The sequence below is a fragment of the Rhea pennata genome, chromosome 2 (assembly GCF_028389875.1).
Source record: "Rhea pennata isolate bPtePen1 chromosome 2, bPtePen1.pri, whole genome shotgun sequence".
NCBI classification, from domain to species: Eukaryota; Metazoa; Chordata; class Aves; order Rheiformes; family Rheidae; genus Rhea; species Rhea pennata.
This window is the reverse complement of record NC_084664.1, coordinates 162,660,260-162,682,943: the sequence shown is the minus strand read 5'-3', so window position 1 is coordinate 162,682,943 and position 22,684 is coordinate 162,660,260. Positions and strand designations below refer to the sequence as shown.

Here is a 22,684-nt window from a genome sequence, read left to right as displayed (position 1 = left end):
AGAGCCAGTGTGGGTTAGGGAAGGTTTCTCCCAGCTCTTATGCCATGCACACGCTGTCCTTTCCCCTCATAGACATCCCAGCTGCGGTGTGACAGTGTGGGAGAAACTCTCACCAGAAACCAAGTGGCATGGCTGAATAAACCTCTATGGGACCCAGGGCAAAAATCCAGCAGAAGGCGAGAACGTGGAAGAAAACCCGCAATACGCCCAATGCTGGCTTTGAGACTCTGTCTCTTGGCAGAAGGAGGCCGAGAGCGAACAAGCCCTGGCAAGAAGTCCTTGTCTGCTCCCTGCCCTGGGGCTGGCTTCCATCCCTTGACAAATTTTACTCATCCAGCAAGAAAAGTGGCTTGGATGCATTTTCCACACATGGTGCAATTGGGATCAAAGAAGCCCTCCCAGAGCCAGCCCTGCCCAGGAGGACTTCCGCTCCTGGCCGGAGACCAGGTTCGACCTTGGGACAGGGGAACATGCAACCCCACTACTCATCCAGGCTGGAGATCTGGATACAGAGTAATGCTTTTCCCGTTCTTTTTTTCTTAAAATCAAGCTGACCTGGGAAAACTTGCATCTTGCTTGCCAGTGGTTGCAAGTTCACAGTGCTGTGCAGGGAGGGCTGGTGCCCAGGAGAGATTCCCTTATGGAGAAGAGGCTTGGAGGGCTCCTTGCTTTGCACTGCTGTGCTTGCAGCCCCACGTACTGTTTTAAGAGCACTGATTGAGGGCAGAAAGATCTGTTTTGAGCCTCCTGCTCAGCTGCTAGAAGGTATCTGATGGCAAACACAGGCAGGTGCAAGCAATAGACTCCTCTGTATGAATAGGGCTGGAGGAGAGGAGAGCAGAATGGTGCCAACAGCTTAGTGGGAGAGCAATGGGGAGCAGCAAGCAGCCACTGCCTGCAGGATGTGGCCTCTGTGCTGGGTGTCTGTGCTTGGAGACCACCCTGAAGTGCAAGATGGGGCTGGTGCTGGGAAAGAGGCAGCTGTGGAAAGTCTGGCTTTTATGAGTAATTTAATCATCTAACTCTGGTGGTAATATCTCCCCGAAAGGAGAATTCTCCCAAGCTGCTTCCACCATGGCTGTTTGGTGCAGTGCAACAGCTCCTCTTTGGAGGTCCCAAATCTCCACTTGAGCTGTGCAAAGCGCTTTCCACCTAGCAGCTCTGCCTTGCAGAAGAGACGCTTGCCAACAGGTCTCCTAAAATGCAACGTACAGGCTAAAACTTCATTTCCCAGGATGCATCTTGGGCTGGGGGCCTCCAATCAGGGCCAAGGGAGTCTTGAAATAAGCTCCCTGCAAGGGGGCATTGCCCTTAGGGAGTTTGCTGAGGAGGTCTGATCCACCCCGAGCAGTATCAAGGGACTATGTCAGCCTGCACCAGGTGAGTGTGGGGGCCCACCAGCAGCTGCAAGCACTTATGGCTCTGAAAGGGCTTGTAAAACGTGAAGGTTTTCAGGCTGTTTCCTGTTCTTTGAAAAGTTTGCAGTATCTTTCCTTTTGCTTCATGGCTTGCACTTTCATCCTTGAAATTTCTTGGTTTTCTTAGCAGAGTGAAGGTCTCCTTTGACCTTCATGGATGCCAACCACCCAGGTGTTGTTTCAGTTGTAGCTGTGTTGCTTGCATTGCCTATGGCCTCCAGTTTCCAGGCAGGAACAGTATTTTGGGAGGGGGAGAGAGTGTCTAGCTGCTCTGTATATACCTGGGGAGATGATGAGTTCAAGTCCCTACTGCTGGGAAGGAGGTGAGAGGAGAGAAGAAGTGATAGCTAGGGCATGGTGTGCTTTGAAGGGAGTCAAATTCTTAGTTTTACTCTTCCTTATATATATATTTATTTATATATATATTTGTCTTCTGCTGTGGTGGCTTTCTGGCTGTTGCTTTGAGGATGCAGATCAGTTCTGGTACGAGACCCACATCAGCCTCCAAGGAAGTCCATGTTACGGAGTCGTGCGTTCATGTGCTCTTTGAGGGGAACGAGTTTATTTTCACAGCTGTGGCAGCAGCTTGGAGCTGAGCAGGGCTGGTAGTGGCAGGATCCCTACATGTAGCTGCAGACTTCAGGATCAAGCCTGAAGCAAGCCCCTGGCAGAGCCATCTCCAAGAGAAAAACCTCAGCTCTAACGGCTGTGTCTTGTTTGCAGTTGTCCTTCCTGGGGATGGTGAATTAGCCCCACATCCGATCACGAAGAGCAGGTAGCTGGAAGAGCCATGGGGATCTCGAGGGCTAGCGGCACGAAGACATCTGTGGAGATGAATGACGTCAGCCGGTGGGCACAGCCAGCTATTGCGAGGGGGATGCGAGCTGGGGAGGCTTGGGGTCTCCAAGCCTTACATTACTGTGCTTGAAGTGATACATCTGAAGGGCAACTCATGCTTAAAATAGGTGGCTGTGAGATCACTGGTGTAGATGCTCCTAATTTCCTTTTGAGGTGTTTTTTTTTTTCAGTGCTGCCAGACATAAGGGTTTGGCAGTGTGGTTTCATACCCTAACTTACCTTGGCAGTATCTGCAGCTTTGTCACAAGACAGCTGGGAGATGCTGGTTGGTCGTGGTGATGGTGGGATGACTTTGCTCTTTTTCCAGGAAACGCAAGATCGAGTCGGAAAAGGGGCAGGATGTGCTAAAGATACCCAGAGGAAAGGCCATGAAGAAGGAGCAGGAGGAAACTCCATGCATGGATCAGGTAGGATGTATCCTACTGGCCACCCTCCCTATGTGTGGATCCTGTGGGCTTTGGAGGTGACCCTCGAGCTGTTCCCACCAGGCTCAAGCAGGTGAAGTTTTGTACCCTGCATGCCTCGGGCCCATGGCACAAACTTTCCTCCTATTAAAACCATTTCCCTGTTCTGACCTGAACGCAGCCCCGTGCCTCAAAAGGGAAGAAGATGGCCAAAATCAAGGAGCAGCCACTACAGGAAAATGTCATCAGCAGGTAACTTCTCCCACAACAGCCTTGCTAGGAGCAGGGCTGAAAGGGGCAGCCAGGGAGGAAATGGGAGCCCTTGGGCAGAGGGTTGTGTCCCGGGGAGCTGAGGATGGCTCTGGATCTCTTTTCCAGTGCTTGTGTTGGAAAGTGGAAGATGTCGTCACCCGCTTTTGTGCAGAATGGGGTGGAGTTGTCCCAATTTAACCCATAGACATGTTTTTCACCCTGCCCCAGTCAACGCAATTTCTCAGTGGGAACGGGGTCCCAAGGAGATGTCCGAGATCTTCATCTAAAGAAAAGCTGTTGGAGATCTAAGGTGCTGCCTGAAGAGAGGAGATCTTTCCATTCTCTTTGGGTTGCTTTAATTCACAGAATCACAGTATTGTTATCAATCTTTTTTTTTTTTTTAATCAGAAAAACTAATGTTCTCTGTCTCCTTTTTTACTAAGAAGCTCTCTAAAGCAAGAGGCTGCAGAAGGCAAAGGTCCTAGCTCAACTCTGTGTGACAGGATGCAAGCAAAAGAGGAAGCCATGTTTGGACTGGTATGTGGTAGTGTCTGTGCTGAAGGATTAAAGAGCATCATGTGGTTTGCTTTTGAGGGAGCTGCAAGGGTGGTATTTTATATCTTGCTTAGGAGGCAAGTAGAGTGCACTTGAGTCTGATCCAGACTTCCATGATCTTCATAATGCTTCCCTAGCCCAGGATGAAAAATGTGCTTTGGGAATCACAGAATGGTTGAGATCATCTAGTCCAGGAAAACCTTGTGAATGGTAAAAAGCAGCTTCCTGAAAACTTAAGCCTAATCTCCCTGTGCCATGTTGGTTATTGCAGTGTCTGGGTTAAATTGGACTGGTTGGCAGTAGCCATGGAGTGGAGTTGCAGCAGATGAAGTGGCCACATCCAGAAAATTTCAGGGTCAGATGAAAGGAGCTGTGCCTATTTCAGCACAGATATGATATAAATAAAGGACTGCTCAGCAGATGGGGTTCTCACATCTGTCCCGTGACCACACTTGTTTAAGCAGGGAGTTTGCCTCCGTTGTTAAAGAGCAAGTTACCGTGAGCTTGTGTGGCACACCAGCAAACACGCATGGCATTGGGGCTGAATCAGTCATTTTGAATGTCGGACCAAGAGTGAGAGCTGGCCCTAACGGGGAGCACAGGGACCTTGGTGACTCATCCCTTCCAGAGACATTTGGTCTTTGCCGCTGTTGGAGCGATGGTAGAGAGCACAATAACGTGGGCAATGCAAAATGGACGGGGAATCAGCCACAATAACATACCACGTTTGTCCAACTGGTGTGTAAAACCAGCAAGGCTGAGGGACAGGGTTAACCTGCAGCTGAGACAGCTCCAGACAGACAGACAACGACAACATGGCTATGGCAGCGTGTCCTGGCCAGGCCAGGCAGCCAAAAAAGGCTTTGCCCCACAGAGCTGATAGTAGCTGCGGCTTGGGCAGGGGCTTCGTTGCAGATGGAGCCCCAGGTGAGCCCACTGGGGCTTTGCGTGCCTGCAGGCAGGACCAGAGGTCCGTCCACGGGATAGCTTCCTGGTAACTTGGCCCTTGCTGAGCGCTTTGCTGCTTTGGAGATGTTTGGCATTTGCTTTTCCATTGAGTCAATGTCCTTCTTGCAAACTGTCCAAAATATCTGAAGTCTCTCCTAGATCAGTGTTTGCAGCTCTGCGAGGGCCAAGAGCTGAGCTGCATCCTCCCAGCCAGGGTCCTAGTGTTGTCACTCTTCTCATTGCAAATACCTTGTGTATATGTGCAGAATTTCTTTGAAAGATTGTGTTTGGTTACTGCTGGGCACCCTCCTGAATTTACCACTCTTATTTTTGACAGCGGCTGAAGGATTGTGAATTCAAGAGCAGGCGTATTCCCAGGGACTGAAAGTGTATGTTGCCATAACCAACCTTTAATTAACTCATGGGGTTTTTTCCTCCTTAATGAGTTAACACAGCTGTTTCTCAGCAGAAAGAAATCCCTGTGTGGTTTTGGCCTCTCTTTAAAGCCTTGGAAAGGAAAACTCGGGGAGTCAGAATTGGTAACTTGCCAAAGCTTGGCAAGTGTTGGCTAAAGCTAGGATCAATTTCAGGGCACTGCACGGCGAGACACATCCTTGCGTTTTGCTTGGCAGTGTGTGCAGACCTCAGTACCTGCAGAATAAGAGATTTCAGCTTTTAAAACAAGTGCACCAACGTGATAATGTTTCTTGTTGTCTTTGCAGGCCAGCTTTTAGGGCTTTGAAATAACAGAAAATGAGCTCAAGTGGTACTTATCCCAGCTGTTGTCCCCTGCTTCCATATCTGTTTGCTTTCTCTACTTCTGCACTTCTCCAATTCTTTCTTCCTTACTGTTTCTCCTTCTTGTATTTCTGCTTCTGTCACCCTGGTGGTTTTGCCCCCGACCTCTCTTGCCATCTGCTACAATTGTCATTTAATCTGCTAAGTGCAAAGCTATCACTAATGCACAAAAATTGTGACTCGAGGGATCATCTTTCTGGAGCCCTCCTGAACCTTCTTGCATCCTGGGCAAGTCCTTGCATTGGATGTCCCGAATAGCAGCATTGCATCCAATGGGTGGTTAATAGGAGCGGGGGTAGTTTCCATGTTCTGGCTCCAAAAAGTAGTTTTTTAGTGTTGGTAGAGTGTGAGCTGCCCCTATGCTTTGAAAAGCCTAGCTAATCTTGGGTGGTCGTTCTGGGCTTTGCTGTTCCTGGTTTCCATCCAGGCTGGTTGAGGAAGGGAAAGGCGACGCCACCATTGGGAGCATCGTGGCATTTCCCACGGCTCCGGACGGGCCCGATCTGACGCTGCCGTGCTTTTTTTACAGGAGCAGCCTGAACCTGTGCTCTGCCAAGGGCCAACTCCGGGGCAGGAGGGCACCTCGAGGTAGGTTCGTTGGGCCGCTTTGCCAGGTCTATGTGCTTTCGGTGATGCTGTACCTGCATAAGGTGGTGGTGGGGAAACACCACAGGCGATGCTTGGCTCCCCAAAGCCTGGGAACCGGGCGTTTCTCTCTCTTGTTGCGTGTCAGATCTGGGCAAAGATATGAAACTAAATTCGTAAGCAGGCTAATCCTCTCTGCGTCTCGGAGTTGGGGGCTTTCATGTCTGCTGAGAGGCCTCTAATAAGACCTTCTGGGGAAGGAGCCGATCCCCAAACGTTGCAGGACTCGGCCACCTGAGTCACGAATTCATTGACACCAAGCTTGCTCCTTTGGGCCTGATGAGACTGGGGGAGCTGAGCATATTTTGCAGAGCACGCTGGGCTATTTACCCTAATGAGTTTGGTGGAAATTGTGCAACGCTTGCTTCAGCTATGCAGAAAAATGTGGTCCAACCCCCAGACCTGGTGGTTTCCCCAGAGTTGCTTCCCCCGCACCAACGCTGCTCTTGCAGCCAGAGTAGCTGAGCTCCCCAAGGGAAGGAAGCTGCAGACCCAGGGACAGAGCTGTGGGAAAGTGAGTAGTGCCCAATGATTTACTTGGCCACAAAACCATGTTATGATGGCCTGCATTTTGCCAAATGAGCCTCACTGACAGAGGATCCTGGTGACATGGACTCCTGGATTCCTGGACATGGAAGGGTAATTTTTATTTTAAATAAAGCTTCCCTTTGGGGCTCTCCTGAGCCCTGCATTGCGCTGAAGTCTTACCACTTGGCAATTCAGCTGCTCCTTACACGGTCTTTTAGACAGGGACCAAATTCCCCCTTCCCCTTGTGGAAACCCTATCTGTGGGATGCTTTGGCTAAAAGCAATGTGACTCACTCTGCTTTGGGTGAGAAACGCAGCTGGCCTTGGGCTCTTCTTCCAGGCTTGTGGTGGCATTGAGTGAGATGACAATATTTCAAAACTGCCCCCCCTTAAATATTCCTTTGGTTCTGGCAGGGTGTTTGGTGGCTTGTGACCCTGCATGATTTTTTCTGTGGTTTCAGGAAAAGTTGCTAATACCTGGTGTGAAGAGGTTTTTTGGGAGGAGGAGTAGTGTGTCTTTTTTTTTTGTTTTTTTTTTTTTTTTTTTTCTTTTTGCAATTCTTCCTATTCTGGATGGCAATTGGTCCACTTTGGTAGTCTGCACCCAGCCCTGTTTGCCCTATATCTGCTGCAGAGCTGACAGTTAGCTGCAAAGCCATCGACAAACCGTGGTCTTGATCCTGTAGAGATTTCGACTGACCCTGCCTTGGCACAGGCTGCTCTTGCCACTCCCTCACCGATCTTTCGCTTTGCCTTTTTGCAGCATGGGAAACCCAAAAGTGAGGTTCCCAGTTCCTCTTCCGGCTTGGAGCAATTTTGGGAAAAGTGATTTTTTTTTTTTTTTTTTTTTTTTTTAAGAAGAGCAGCTTCGTGCTTTACGATGCTGCATATGCCACAGATGGAGCTCCCAAAAATTCACCTGTCCTCTCAGCTGACTGGGAGAAGGCTCCCAGTTTCCTCATCTGGCTACTCTTGGAGAGAACAGACCCAGCTGCTTGGGCAGACTGTTGCCAGGAGCAGGCCCTTGGTTTTTCCTTGCTTTTTTCCAGTGGATATTTAACAGTTTCTTTTGGTGAGAGCTGGAAAGCTTGTGCAAAACCTTAACCTTCTTGTTGCTGTGCAGGTGGAGTTAAGGATCTCCTAGCCTTAAACTATGATTTCTGTTACAATTTTTTTTAGAAAGTGTTTTTAAAAAAGTGTTTTTTTTTTTTTTTTTTTTAACCTTCGTTGCGTTTGTTTGTTCATGCCATTATGGTGCTTTTCAGCCTGTGCTGTCGCTAGGCTCTGCCTTCTCCATTCCTCTTCTCTCTTCTGCATCCAGCCAGCTTCTTCCCCATGTCAGTGCTGAGGGATTGTGCAGGCAGGGCCCTGCCTGCAGCTCTAGGATGGCCACACAATTTTGGCCAGAGCCAAATCCCTGCAAACCTATTCCCTTCTCCACGCGGGGGGAGTTCCCAGGAGGCTTCTTTGGTGCATGTCCTATTTGGTCACGAGACCTTCATGGTCCTGCTCTTTGAACTTCATTATCCCCTAACCTACAACCCAGGGCCACACCATTGAGGATGGGTCAGGTCTCTGCCACTTTGGGATATCTCCATTGGCCGCAGCAGCCAGGATGCTGCCACATGAAGGGAAAGGTGGGCTTGCTTGGGAGGCATTCCAAAATACCAATATATTGAAACCTTATCGATATTTTTGATGTTGTTATTTTGCATTTTTGGCTCATGCACAAGGTGGAGGCTGGCACTTGCAAGTTCAGTTAAAAGCAGCTGTGCTGTTTGTTGCAGGTCAGAGTCTGAGCCCCAGAAAGCAGGAACGATGGCAGGATGGAGGATCTCAGCACCCCAGGTTAGTCTGGGTAGGAAACTTCCCGGTGGTCAGGGAGGACCATGGTGATTATGCCTTTCTGTCACTCACCACTTCTATGCATCTGAACTCTTGAGTTGTCCTTTTTGACTTCAGTCTTTTTTCCTTTTTTGCCATTTCAGAAGGTGGCAAGGCAGCAGGAGGTGGGATGGGATGGTGCTAATGTCAAGGCCATTAGCGTGTCCATCCATGAAGAGCCAGGGGATTCAGGGGAGGCAGTCAAAGGAGAAATGGGTTTGGACATGGAGGAGAGAAGAGCAGAGAAGGAGCCAGGCTCCCCTTGCCCAGAACTGGGTGCTCAAGATCTGAAGAGGAAACGAAGAGGAAAAGGAGAGAAGAAGCAAGAGCGAAGGAAGCAATGGGAGAGGGGACTGATGAGAAAAGACGCCGACGAGGAAGATGGGTTGGAGGAAGAGATCCTGGAGATGCGAGGAGGGGAGCAGTGTGCTGGCAAGCGAAGGAACGGGGCAACAGAGCAGAGGGAAGCTGGGAGGACAGCCAGGAGTGCCAGCCCTGTCCCAGAAAGGGGCAACGAGGCCAGTGGCAATGGGGAAAGGACTGGGAGAGGGGATGGGGAGAGAAGGGATGAGGATGGATGGGGGGAACGAGATGGGGCCAATGATGGGGAACAGGCAGGGCCGAGCCGGGGGAAGAAAAGACCTGAGAAGGTGAAGGTGGGAAGGAGCAAAAAGGCAAAATCAGAGCAAGGAAAGAGCAGGGAGAGCGAGAAAAAAGAGGGAAGGAAAAACATTAAAAAGGAAAAAAAATCAGAGGTGGAACAAAGAGTAGAAAGGGTAGATGAGGAACAGGAGAAACAAGAGGGAGATGGACCAGGAGAGAATGAGGGGAGAGTTGGGAAAGGGAAGGAGAGAAAAGATGTAAAGGGAATCAAGCAGGAGGAGGAAGAGGAGGTTGGGCAAGGGGGAGAAGGACAGGGAACGATCTGGAGCATGGAGCTTGGGCAAGAGGTGAAAGAGGAGGAGGATGTGGAGAGAGGAGAAGTGCCACAGAAAGACAAGGAGTGGAAAGCCAAGGCAAAAAAGCCAAAGGAGGAAACAAAAGAGAAGGGGAAGAAGAGCAAAGAGAAGAGCAAGGAGGCAGAGACCTCGGAGAAAACCCGGAAAAGGAAATCCAAGGAAGAAGGAGGAGAGAACAGCAAAAAATCTAAAAAGGACGAAAAAGAGAAGAAGAAAGAAGAGACAGAAAACAAGTGGAAGTGGTAAGTGTTCTGTGTGCTGCTGCAGCCGTTGGCCTCCAGGCAGGTTCAAGTCCAATGCAGCGGGAATTGTACTTTTATTTCTTACCTTCTGGTAAAACTCTGAAAAATGTTTTCTTTTTTAATTGATCCTTTTGTGTTTTCTTGGATACGAGGGAGAGATGAATTTTTCTCAGTGTTCTTGCCTACTATAGGCAAGGCTTTGGGGGACGAGAGCTGCAGGAAAGGGCATTCCCGTGGGGCCAACAGATGCCATCTCTGTAGGCTGACAGCTCTTGTGTTGCCCAGGGTAGGTTCAAAAATGCGAAGATGCCACCCTTCTCTTAACAATCCCCTGTTGCACTGCTTTTACCCCCAAAACGTGCCTGGGACGGTTTCACTTGAAGGCTCTGCTGCCTCGGTGTGGATGGAGTCCCATAACCTGGACCACTAGGATGGCGTGCTCACATTTTCACCGTGATGGTGCTGGAAATGCCGTGGCGTGCCAGGAGCTGGAGGTGGTGCTTGGTGGGGCTGGTGCAGTCCTCTGCCGTAATGCTTTGAGGGTGGCACTGGCCTCTCTGGGCCATCTTTCTGGTGGCACGTACAAGCATGAGGTTTTGCCGCTTGAACAGGGACCTGCAGTGCCTAGCTGGCCCCATGTATCTCCAGGGCTGCTCGGTGCCTGCAGCCACCAAGGGGGGCCCCAGGACAAGTGAGTGCCAGCCCAGGGCCACTGGGGTGGGTGATTGCCTGTGGCTAGGAAAAGCACCAGAGCTGTCACCCATGCCTTGCAACGCCCCTCAAATCCCTCTGGCTTTATGCCTTTCCTGGTTTTCTGGGGATGAGGCACCTCCTGGGGTGACTTATTTATACTGCCTCTCCTTCCTGTGGGGAGAAGACAGGATTGAAATTCTTCCAGGGCACCAGTAGGGCAAAAATACTGGGATTTTCTTTCCCGGGGGAATTTTTGCTGTGTTTCCTCAGAAATTCCTAGCTTCCTGAGGAGGCTGGGATTAATGGGACCATGCTCACTGTGATTTCTCCTTGTACTTTCCCACATGGGCCAATTCCCTTTTCTGTCCTGATGCACCACACATTAAAAAGTTCCTATCACAGACATTTTGAGCTGCCTCAGTTTCCCTAACTTTATCTTTTTAATGTTACTTCTCTACTATGCAGGGTAGTTTTTTTTACTTTAAAGTCAGGACTTCCAAAAATAACTGTGAGACTTAGCTATAAAAACCTAGCTGCTCCGCTGGGTGAGGTGGTGTGGGTCTATCAGCATTAGGATTGCAGGCATAAGCCATGCGTGGTGGTGGTCTCCTGGCCACGAGTATGGCATGACATGAGCTGCCTTCTCCGGCGTATGCACATGGCCTCTTTTGTGCCCATTAAAAAAAGCAAGACTGGAGAGGAAGAGGATGCCCCCTCTGCTCGCTGAGTACCTTCCTAGGGGTGAACTGGAGGGAAAATCCCTCCCTGCTGTCCAGAGGTGCAGCCCATGGTGGGTTGAGGATACTCTCTCATGGCTCCTGCACATGTGTTTCCCAGGTGGGAAGAGGAGAAGACAGGTGATGGGGTAAAGTGGACGCAGCTGGAGCACAAAGGCCCCTACTTCGCCCCCCTCTATGAGCCGCTGCCCGAGGATGTCCAATTTTATTACGATGGTACGTCTGCGTCGGGCAAGGAGGGGAATGGTTGTCTTGAGGCCTATGGACTATGGTGGTAATTCTCTGGGGGAAATGATCCTTCACCCAGGCAGAGGGCCAAAATATACTTTTTTTTTTTTTTTTTTTAAATCCCTGAATGCTGATTTGGAGCCATAGGATTTAGCACAGGTTATGGGTTCCTGAGAGTTATTTAGTGCTAACAAGCCCACAATGCTTAGAGATCTGTGTGCCAGGTGCGTACTCGCTGTCCTTGGGTAAGGTAAGGGCTCATGCATGTGTTGCAGCAGCATTCCCAGAGCTGGACATGCTGTCAGGCAACAGTTTAAGGATCTGGGACTGCAGCTCAGCTGCAGCCCTGAATTTCTCCAGGGAATGTGATGCATCTTGCTTAAAGTCTTTACGTACCTTCTGTGCCCCTTTGGGATGCTGATTCCTTACAGCAACTCAGTGCATCAGTGAGGGGCTGAAAGACTGGCAGGACAGATCCAGGCCTCTTTTGTCACCCCGGGGTTTCCCACTGCAGCTGCCAAACTGCACTTTCTGGCTCCAGCCCTGAGTTGTTTTCTGCTGGATTTAATGTAGGAGGCAAAGAAGGACCCTTGGGCTCAGCCTAAAGGTGATGGAGATGAGATGAGACGATGGCATCATTTCCCATGACGCCTAGGTCCTCCTTGGGTTCTCCTCAGGTCCTCATGGGGCTATTGGAACTCATGAAAACCCAGATGTTTCCCATTCTGTGTGCTGTTTTTTTAACATGGAAAAAAGTGGCAATTTGGGGAAAAGAGATGTCAAGCAATGTTGATGTCGCCAGAGGGCACTGCTGGGACATTGGTGAAGCTGTCGGACTTGTTCTGGTTTTGCTTTTTTTTTTTTTAATATATCATTAAGGAGGAGCCCTGCAGCTGTCTGTGCCTGAGTATCCCTGTATCCCTCTGGGACTGTGTATCCCTGTATCCTGGCCCTTGAGTGGTCAGAGGCACACCTGGACCTTGGTACAGGGACACAGCGGGTTGCATACATCTGATCTGGGAGAAATTGGCCCAGGGTCTTGGGTTATGTTAGCTCACTTGTTTTCATCCAGGAACCATTACACTTTACAACGTGTTTGTGCCCAGGCATTAGCCTTGAGGAGCAGGTGACCAAGTCTGATTGGGGGCACATAGGTTGCTGTGGGCACAGGCTTGTACAGGTCTGCTGTGAAGCTGTGACCCACTGTGTTCAACAGCTCAGCTGGATGTTAGGAGTCCCCAAAATCAGGGCTTCTGATGCAGGCAGGGTTGAACCATCCCCTGGAGCTCGGTGGGGTGTTTTTCCTGCAATTTGCCTAGGAAAGCTATTTTTAAAAAGTATCAGTTTCCAAGGAGGAGCCAAGATGTTCCTGTGAAATGAGGTGTGTGTGTGGGGGGAAATGCTGCCCACGTGGACTTCCTTGTTCCAGAGAGGCGGTGGCTTTGCTGCTTTCAAGATGTGATCCAAGATCCAGAAAACAACCACAGGAGGCTCTTACATCTGTTATCATTACACAAGTTTATTCTTTGAGCTTCCTGTGATGACACTGTCACGTTGAAAATGTTTTGAGATGAAATATATCCAAGTGGGATCCTGGCTACATCAGCATGGTCCTGTCCCTGGAAGAGTAGAAGTGACTAGGTTTGGAAAATGAGTCTTTCTATGTTGTCCTCCATCACCAGCAAAGAACAACGTGACAAAAAATTTGGGCCTTGGCATTGCATAGCGGCTGCAGAAAGGCCCATGGCTTGGTAACCTTAACATAAATCAGGATTTCCACCTGCCCGTGAAAGAAAATGAAGTGTGTGATTGCAGATTGACTGTGGCAGCAGTCTGGCAGTGCTGCACGCTTGAGGTATTGATCTGCCAGCGAGGTTGTGTGTGATGCCAGGTGTCTGCTTCAGCACTGTGAACATGGCGCACCAAGCGAGGAGACTTGTCAAATGATTGCTTGCAACTACAGGACTGGGCTGTCTGTGTAACCGATGCTAATGCATTTGTATCTTTTCCTAGGTAAACCTCTGAAGCTGAGCTTGGCCACTGAGGAAATTGCTACCTTCTATGCAAAAATGTTAGATCATGAGTACACAACAAAGGAAATTTTCCAGAACAACTTTTTCAATGACTGGAGGAAGGTATCTTCCCTATTGGGACTTGCTTGATGCCAGTCTTCAGCTTTAAAAGTGGGATTCCCAGTGGGCTGTGGTGGATGGTCTGTGGTGCAGGAGGAAAGAGATGCTTTTCCTGTGGCTGAACTTTTTATTTCCTCAGCTCTTGTGGCTTTGGGTCAGGGCTTACTGTCTGCAGCATCCTTGAGTGTTTTGCGCTGGCACTTAGTGTCAACCCTAGGGTTACTGACACTACCCAAGAAAGCAGGTGCTGGTCTTGCAAACAGTTCCACGAGCTCTTTGGGAAGTGTGTACTCATGTGTGTACCTCTGAAGAATTAATCTTGCTAGCTAGCACCTGAAATCTGTTTTACCTTCTTGCTTTACCCAGCCCCTCTGATCTTTCTTGCTCAGGAAATGACTCCAAAGGAGCGGAAGATAATTAAACACCTGGACAAGTGCAACTTCAAGGAGATCCACAAGTACTTTGTGGACAAAAGCGAGGCACGGAAAGCACTCTCAAAAGAGGAGAAGCAGGTGAGGCTCCCATGGTGTCTGGGGCTGGCTAATATGTTTTGGGCCCAGTTCATGTGTTTCCATTCTTCTAAGCCAGGAGTTTCACTGCCACCCTTCCTGGTGGGTTATGCCCTAACCTGGGAGCTCTTTGGCCTTTGACCCAGCTCCCAGCTCTCCACCACACAGCTCTCCATTAAGCTCATCTGCAGATGCCACATGTTTCCTGGCTTTGCAAGCTACCAGTCATCCTTGAACCATATTTTGGGATCATGTCCTGCTCGGAGGATGTTGCATCTTGCTAAGGTGCTGGTTGTACCCAGGCTCTGCTCCCTTGACATCTCAGGCTGGCACAAGATCACTGTGCTGGCCTGAGCATTTCCAAAGTGGCTGAAGATGAGCTATGTGTTGGGAGTGGACTTAGACCCATGCTAAACTCTTTTTGCAGCCCTTCAAAGCTCTGCCTTTCCTGGCTTGCTTCCTCCTGGGAAAGGAGGGTGGTAATGAGCAGGCTCAAGTCGTGGGGTTTTTGGCTTTGTCCTGCAAGGTGATGGTGGGATGATGCTTGTTTCAGAAGTTGAAAGAGGAGGCAGATAAGATCCAGGAGGAGTATGGGTACTGCATCCTCGATGGGCACCGAGAAAAAATAGGCAACTTCAAAACTGAGCCACCGGGGCTGTTTCGTGGCCGTGGTGATCATCCCAAAATGGGCATGCTGAAGAAAAGGATCATGCCTGAAGATGTGGTCATCAACTGCAGCAAGTGAGTTGCTGTGGGGAGAGCTGAGCTTGTGGGGCAGGTTTGCGATGGGTAAGTGGTACGTTTCCTGTGTCTGCAGTTGCTGTGGTATTTTGCTGTCTGTCTTCTGCAACAGTTGCTTTGCAGGCCCTGAGATTTAAATTCACCTGAGCTCTTCTGTCACCTCCTATTCTGGATACCTCCTTTGCAGTCAGGCCTGACTTGGATGTACAGTAGCTACAGAAGCCAGTCAACAACTCCCACCTCTTGTCAGTGCCAGCACCTTTTGTGCACCAACTGCAAATACTTCAGTGCTCCTGTGGCCTCTAAAGAAGGAAACACTGTCATCCTTTCTCCTATGCTCTCCTTCAAAATGAAGCATTCCTCCTCACTTTACAGATCCCTTATGTTGGCTGGAAGCATCAGGTTTCTCCCTGGAGGAGGGAGCAAAATTAGCAATAAATTGGGGTTGGTTTTCTACCTTTGAGTTATGTAAATTGGATTGATCTTAATCTCCCCCAAAGGAAGACTGTGAGGTCTTAACTCAAAACATGTTCTCATTCCCCCTCAGTGTGGCAAGTTCTCTAGTTGTTCTTAGCATCCAATGTGTAAAGATCTGATTGTGTTGTGGAATAATTTTTTTGGGGGGATGCCTGTTTCTCTTGTAAGTAATGCTAGAATTTCTCGACCTTTACCTGCAATGAACAAGCAGTTGAGTTGCTGACCTGTTTCTTTTCCCTCTGTGGCCTCTCCTGTGCTTGACATTGCTGTGCCTGATGCCAGAGGAATCCCAGGGCTGTAACCCTGTTCTTGCCTGCAGGGACTCCAAGATCCCTGAGCCACCAGCAGGCCACAAGTGGAAGGAGGTGCGCTTCGACAACACGGTCACCTGGCTGGCCTCATGGACTGAAAACATCCAGAACACCTTGAAGTACATCATGCTGAACCCCAGCTCCAAGCTGAAGGTCAGAGCGATGCTGCTGTTCAGGCAGAGCTGTTACCATTTTGAGACTCTGACCTTTTGCCAGGTGGGAAAATCAGAGTAAAGCAGAGATGTGCCCAGATGACAAAAACATATATTAAAAAAAGGTGGGTGAGAAGGGGGACAGGTAGACTGCAGACTAATTGGGATGCGCTTGGTAGGGAAGGGTAGGGCAGGGATGACCACTTCAAGCACTGAAACTATTTCTGGCGACAGATCCATGCTATCAAACCTGTGCCTGTGCTACACTGCTCACCTGCATTTGGGGAAGGTCACTAAAAGCTGGGCAGGAGTTCAGAGGGTCCGAGAGGGGACTGGAGCCCATAGAGGTGAGTTTGTTCAGGCCAGCAAACAGAGCTGGAGGAGGTGGAAGTGCCAACTGTTGTGCCACGTGAATTAGAAGTGGGTAAACACAGCGAGGAGGGAAAAGTAATTTAAGGATGTTTCTAGTCCTTAAAGCAAATAGGGATGCAACACAATGTTGGAGGAGGAAGGTAAATCCTGACTGCTTGGACAGCAGATCCTGCTAAGTATACCAGAGGCTGATGCACCAGGGGCTGGGACTGGGGAAAACAGGTGCTCTGGCATGCCTAGCACAGCCTCTGCATCTGTACAGAGAGACTGTTTCCAGCTCAGGTCCTGCTTAAGGAATCATTGTCATCCCCAAAGTTGGGATCTGCTGATCAGTAAGTGCCTTGTGGTCCAGCCCCTGATCGTGTTGCTTGCAACTTCTTCTTTCTTCTTCCTAAGGCCAGAAGAAGGTGGAAACTATATGGAAGTGGTTCCAGAAAACACATTGTGTCAGTCCATGCTGGTGTTTTCTGAGCAGCAACGATTATGGCCATACAGCCCTGGAGTGCTTGGCTCCTTGCTTGCTGTGTGCTGGCCTGAGCAATTGGAGGACATCTACCTCCAGACAGAACAGCTCAGATGAAGTGACGATCCTGAGTCTGGAGCAGCCAGCAGAGGGTGTAGAAACTCCAGCTGAGCTTTTTCTGCTCTAGTATTTCCAGTTCATGGATTAAAAAAAGCCCAAAACATAAACAGGGGTTATTGAGAAATATTTAGATTCTGGAGGTTGTGTCCCCAGAACAGAGCCTAGCTTGAGGGCGGGACAGGAGATGGAGTGCTAGGTGGAAATACCTGTACCTTTTTTCTCAGGGGGAGAAGGACTGGCAGAAGTACGAGGTAGCCCGGCGCTTAAAAGATGTTGTCCACAAAATACGTGCTCAGTACCAAGCCGACTGGAAGTCCAAGGAGATGAAAAAGCGGCAAAGAGCAGTGGCCCTCTATTTCATTGATAAGGTACCTGTGGCCTCATCCCTGCCCCTGGATCCCTTGTACCTGTTGGGGTTGAGGCTTAACTTGTATCCTTCCTGTTTGTGTTTTTCTTGGTATTTGCTGGAGGTGCTAGCTGGGGTTGCTCCAAGTGAGGTAGTTGACCATGGTCATAGATCATGGATGTCTCCAGCTTTCTGCTGATTCTTGTGTGAGGCTGCTGGTTGTGTGGCAATGTGTGAGCTGTACAGATCCCTGGCCTCTACCACAGCATGTGTCTTCCAGTGATGGCAAAGTCCCCACTTTGAGAGCTGGACAATTCTATACTAAGGAAAGATTTTAGGGCTTCTTGGAGCAGGTGTTGCCTACTGCTGGGGCCAGTTTCCACTTGTTTCCCAGCAGGGCTGTAGCAGCCCATTCAGTGTGGCTTTTTCTTCCTTGTGTCGTGCCTGAAGGTGTCTCCGCAGTCACTTAGTAACTATATACATATATATATAAGGGACTTGAGATGGACATCTCAGATGAGTTTCCTGTGTGCCTTTCTAGTTGGCCCTTCGAGCTGGCAATGAGAAGGAGGAAGGGGAGACGGCGGACACAGTTGGCTGCTGTTCTCTGCGCGTTGAGCACATCAAGCTGCACCCTGAGCTGGATGGGCAGGAGCATGTGGTGGAATTTGACTTCCTTGGGAAAGATTCGATCCGCTACTACAACAAAGTGTCAGTGGAGAAGCCGGTGAGTGAGGCAGAGATGGAGGCTGCAGATAGAGGCGGTGGGTGCAGCAATGTGGCGCAGGGTTAACTGGGCAGCTTGTTTTGCTCACTGGTCTGTCAGTCCCAAATCTGCATCTGATATATGTGGTGAAGATATCTCCTGTGTGTTAATCCTGTGATTGTGGCACCGCTGTTAACTTGAGGTCCTGGTAGAAGCTCTTTACATTGAATGGACCAGCAGTATGGTATGAGTCATGTTCCAGGAGAAGAGAGTCTGAGTCAGTTTGCTGGGATGGGGCCTGAGGAGGCAGATGGAGAAGAGAGGGAATATCTTGTTGGGATGGGGCATGAGGAGGCAGATGGAGAAGAGAGCTCCTTGTTCCTGAACTGGGCAATCCTTTCCTCCTAGGTCTTCAAGAACCTGCAGCGTTTCATGAAAAACAAGGACCCAGGGGATGATCTCTTTGACAGGCTCAATGTGAGTTGTAGTCTCTCTGTACCTGAAACAGTGCTAACAGCCCAGAGGGGTGTAAATAGCCCTGTAACACCCCAGTCCAGCCTGTGGGTTCCCCATCTCTTCTTGGCAGAGAGCTCATGGCCTGTGATGGTGTTGCATCCTTGTCATCTTTCATCCTGGTTTTTAACTCCTCCAGAGAGGCTGGTGCTGCAGCTTGAATCCCTTGCAGGATGCTGTGATGTTTTTTTTCACTACTCTTGCTGCATTGGCAGTGTTTCTGCTTCCTGAATCCAGATTCAGCTGTCTAGCTCTATCTGAGAGTAATTCACCTTAGTGCTGAGAAAGAGGGCTTCCTACTCATTTCTGCTTTTGTCATCTGCTGCTCTCCTGCCTGCCCACGCACGTGTTCTTTGGGGCATTACTGGTGTTACCAAACCTCACACTTTGTGATGCTTTTGTGCCTCTCTGCAGTTTAGCAGGAGTGTGAGAGGCTGCTTCTAGCATGAAAGCACTGGAGAGATGTGATGCAGCATTTCCTCCTTCCTCATGGGCCCTCCCCCTTGCAACTCCCCCTTCCCCAGTGTGGGGCAGGGGGTGCTATGTCACCTGTCTGCCTACGTCCCTTATAAAGTCACTTGTTCACCTTTTCTCCAGAGAAGCTGCTCCTCTGTAGTTATGTGGGCTTTCTCTATGAAGGTCTTTCTGAGTAAAAGAAAAAGAAAAAAAAAAAAAAAAAAAAAAAAGGTTTTTCCCTAAAGCCTAAATGATTTTGGTTTTAGCATCTTCTGTTTCTGATCTGTCTGAAGCCCAATGGGTTCTGTAAAGCAAAAATATTAGATGTGATGTATATGAGATGTGGTATTGGATGCAATGGATGCAAGAACCTCTTGGGCATAGATAAGCAGAAATGGTTGGCTTTCAAAGAGGTTCTTTGAGAATTTTGGTGGAACATGTATGAATTTGTGGTAGATAAGGATACCCAACATCTTAGGTAAATCTGCAAGGTACAGGATCTTTATGTCTATACTTGCTTGTTTGAGGGTCTGAAAACATATGCTTGTTATCATGGCTTCTGCCTGTTTTCTTTTTTACTTTTCCACTCCTCCCATCTTCCTTCCTCCAGACATCAATCTTGAACAGACATCTCCAGTATTTGATGAACGGTTTGACTGCCAAGGTATTCAGGACCTACAATGCCTCCATCACCCTGCAGGAACAGCTCAAAGCACTCACTAACTGTAAGGCAATCTTTGCAGTATCGCAGACTGTCTCGTGGGAGGCAGTGGGCTCAGAAATTTCTGTTCTTCACCTTGGAGCCCCCAGAAACACCTGCTCCTCCCTGGCAGATGGTGTACCACATTAAAAGTGATACATAACTGGGGGCATGTAGCATTTCATGAACCATCTTAAGTGAGAAATCAAGTTACCCAGTCTGTGATAGTCCCACTAACAAGACAGTCCCACTAACAAGACAGAAATATTTTTTTCCCTTCCATATATGGCTAATTGGCTGCATTATTTTTGCCTTCCTCTGCTACATGAGCAATGAGGCACAATTCACTGCCTCCCAAAATGGTTCCCAAATGCCCTTTGCCTTCTTTTGAGAAACTAGTAACACTGGTTGGGGAAAGAATGAGGAAGGCCAAGGACTTGGTGGTGTTTTAGTCAGTTTTCTCCCTTCCTGGGCTCCCAGAGAAGGGTCAAATAGTAACACTTAAGTTCATTTCCAGCTGAAGACAATGTTGCAGGAAAGCTGCTCTCCTACAACCGAGCTAACCGAGCTGTGGCCATCCTGTGCAACCATCAGAGGTCCACACCAAAAACCTTTGAGAAGTCAATGCAAATCCTCCAGACTAAGGTGACGCAGATTGATCCCACCTTGTAGATCTCTTTGTATGGAGGGAGGGGGAGGGAGTGTTGTTAACCTGATGCCTGAAGAGATAACATTGATCAAGAGTGGGTGAGCAATTAACCAGAACTAGAGGCTCTTGTTAACCAGTGCAGGGGCAGCAACAACCCAGGAGCTGGAAGGGAGATGGGGAAGCTTGAGCAGAAGATAAAGCACATATGATAGGGTGGATTCTTCATCACTTGGTATGTTCAGACCAAGCTGGGTGCCTTTTGAGATGACAGTTCAAATACAGTTGGATCCAGGACCAGGGGCTTGGGTGCTCTCATATGGCTGTTTCCAGGACCAGATGAAATTCCATCACTCTGCTCTGGAAACACCTCAAACTATTATTTTTAAGTGTCCTGAGCTTGTTCATTCCTATTCTATTGATGAACTTGGGATTTGCAGTGCCATTCTAGCACTGTCACAAACCAGTCAGTCACAAGCAGTTGTTAAGTTAACAGACCAGAGCTGCAAGTGCTTCTGGCATCAGTGCTGTGAGGTTATTTGCAAGATATCAAGAAATGCTTGAGCTACAGCAGGCGCTTCAGGTGCCAGACACTGGGGCTGGAGGAAGGTCTGATGAGAAATTAAGGAGCAATGTGACAAAGGAAAGTGAGAAGAGGAGACAACTGAAATCTCCTACATGGAGGACAAGCATGAGGTCACTTTGTATTTGTCTCTGCAGATTGATACTAAGAAACAGCAGCTGGAGGAAGCCCAGCTAGAGCTGAAGAAAGCTGAAGATGAGCTCAAAGACAAAAATGATGCCAAAGCAGAGGTGTAAGTGGCTCTTCTTTATAACACTCATTTGCAGAGACACCTGTGTGTCTGAGGCCTGTGGGTGGCATAGTTGGATCCAACACCCCACGTGCAACTCATCAGAACGGAAACGCCCATGCTTGGGTACGAGGTGCTTCCTGTTCCAGGCAGGTGGGTGGAGGTCTTGGTGGTTCCATGAAAGGATAGGATTGCAAAGAGCTCCTTTGGGGTGGGGAAGGGTGGGGAGGGCTTATTTGTGCTAGAACACATCTCTGCTCACACTTCAACTTAGAGCTGCTGGCTCAGAGCTGCCCCATAAATGCAGTCGTATAAAGGATGCCTGGCCCAGAGTCAGAGAGAGCTATGAATACACAGACTGGCCCTGGCACGTGTTTCTGTGAGGGACACAGTGTTGGATCTTGGCTCATCTGATATCCGCAGCTACCACTGTATGGGGCCTGTCCAAGTTTGCTCCCTCTCTGAGCCCAGATGTGACTCAGTGCCCAGGGGCAAGAGGAAATGGGAAGAGAAATGATGCTCGTATTTTGTGTTCTGCTGTGGGATTTCTTGTTTTCTACTCATGTCCTGTGTTGGTGAAATGCAGAGAAAGTTGGCAGAGAGTCACTGTTCACGGAGCCTGGATTTGAAGAGACAGTCTCTGGTGTGCGCTTTTGTGCTTGTCTGACTTTGGTACTAATGATATCTTAAAAATCATGTCTTGTCAAGCGGAAGAACTTGAGAAGTAGGCTAGTACTAATGGTACCTTCCACTTAGCCGTTTGCTTCTAGGCTCAGTCCTTCAGGACTTAAGGTGAATGTGGAGACTGCTCTGAGCTGAAGCTCATTAATTTCTTATCACGGTTCCAGGCAGTAGCAGACCAGGAGAAATGCTCTGCGTTTTACTTCTGCTGTTCTTTTTACCTTTGATGTGCTGTCCATGTTCTTCTTCCACCCTCAGCAATGTGCAGAAGAAGAAAAAGTTATTAGAAAGACTAGAAGAGCAGCTGGCGAAGCTGGAAGTCCAGGCCACAGATAAAGAGGAGAACAAGCAGATCGCTCTGGGCACGTCCAAGCTGAATTACCTGGACCCCAGGATTACCATAGCCTGGTAGGTCTTAGGTATGCTCTGGGCAGATACTCCTCTAGAGATGTCCTTGTCTGTGGACAGATCACCTAGCCCTGCTCATGGGCAAGAAAGCATGCTCCAGAGCCTTTGATGGAAAGGAACAGACTTTGTCATGAGTGGGGCAGAGAAACTCATCCAGCCTCTGGAAGTGTTTGGGGGAAGATGAACAAAGTCCAAAGCTGAAGCTTCCCTTGTTTCAAATTACTGTTTGCAGGATGTCCTTTCTGGGTTTAGGACAAGGAGGATCAGTCTGGACATCTTTGATGTCAGTGGAGAGGTAATTTCTTAGGGAGCTTAGGGCTGAGGAGTTTGCACTGGGGTGACACATACCTCAGCACCCTGAGCGGAGAGGACTGCGGTAGCGGGAGCCATGTGGGGTGAGTAATGTGGCAACCTGTGATGCCCCTTCACAGCCTTGTGCTCCTGTGCAGGTGCAAGAAGTTTGGTGTGCCCATCGAGAAGATCTACAACAAGACGCAGAGGGAGAAGTTTGCCTGGGCGATTGACATGGCTGACGAAGACTTTGAATTCTGAGAAAACACTTTTCCTGCTACCTTGTGCTCTTTTGGTACTGTTGGAAATTTTTTATTGGCTACAGCTAGCATTGCAGCGGCAGAGGAGAAATGTCTAATGGAACAATTTGATTCAGGTATTTTGTGCAGTTTTTGTATAAAAAACAGGTGGTTTCCAGTTGAAACAAGTACCGCTGACTTGTGACACTCGTCCTGACTGTGGTGACTTTAACATGAACTTTTAACTCCTTTCCTGTTAGAGCTGCAAAGTACTTTGCATCTTTTTCTTCCTCTTCCTCCTCCTCCTCTGGAGGCTGGGAAGAAGATTGAATGTGAGTCTTAACTGTGCAGATGAACAAGATAAAATGGCCTAATCCCATCTCCTCTCTGTACTGGAGATGTGCTGCCCTTTTAAGACTCTCCAAATTAGCCTGACAGGAAACGTTAAGCAATGACAGTG

The 22,684-nt window shown here is 48.9% G+C and overlaps 1 protein-coding gene across 1 annotated transcript; it reads left to right on the top strand.

Moving 5' to 3' along the window:
- The first annotated feature begins 13,203 nt into the window (after positions 1 to 13,203).
- On the top strand, positions 13,204 to 22,246 carry TOP1MT (DNA topoisomerase I mitochondrial). Its single transcript, XM_062568454.1, has 12 exons — positions 13,204 to 13,284; positions 13,671 to 13,793; positions 14,344 to 14,531; positions 15,328 to 15,472; positions 16,651 to 16,794; positions 17,314 to 17,499; positions 17,887 to 17,955; positions 19,058 to 19,172; positions 19,665 to 19,792; positions 20,514 to 20,608; positions 21,545 to 21,694; positions 22,144 to 22,246. Exons 1-12 carry the CDS (start codon positions 13,219 to 13,221, stop codon positions 22,244 to 22,246), a joined length of 1,512 nt encoding a protein of 503 aa, XP_062424438.1. The 5' UTR covers positions 13,204 to 13,218.
- Positions 22,247 to 22,684: the final 438 nt, after the last annotated feature.

Bases quoted from the DNA above. Each gene is read 5' to 3' on its own strand.
- TOP1MT (XM_062568454.1), top strand. From the start codon at position 13,219: ATGTTAGATCATGAGTACACAACAAAGGAAATTTTCCAGAACAACTTT. The intron at 14,532-15,327 runs GTGAGTTGCTGT...TCTTGCCTGCAG, and splicing joins GTGGTCATCAACTGCAGCAA to GGACTCCAAGATCCCTGAGC. The intron at 15,473-16,650 runs GTCAGAGCGATG...CTTTTTTCTCAG, and splicing joins ACCCCAGCTCCAAGCTGAAG to GGGGAGAAGGACTGGCAGAA.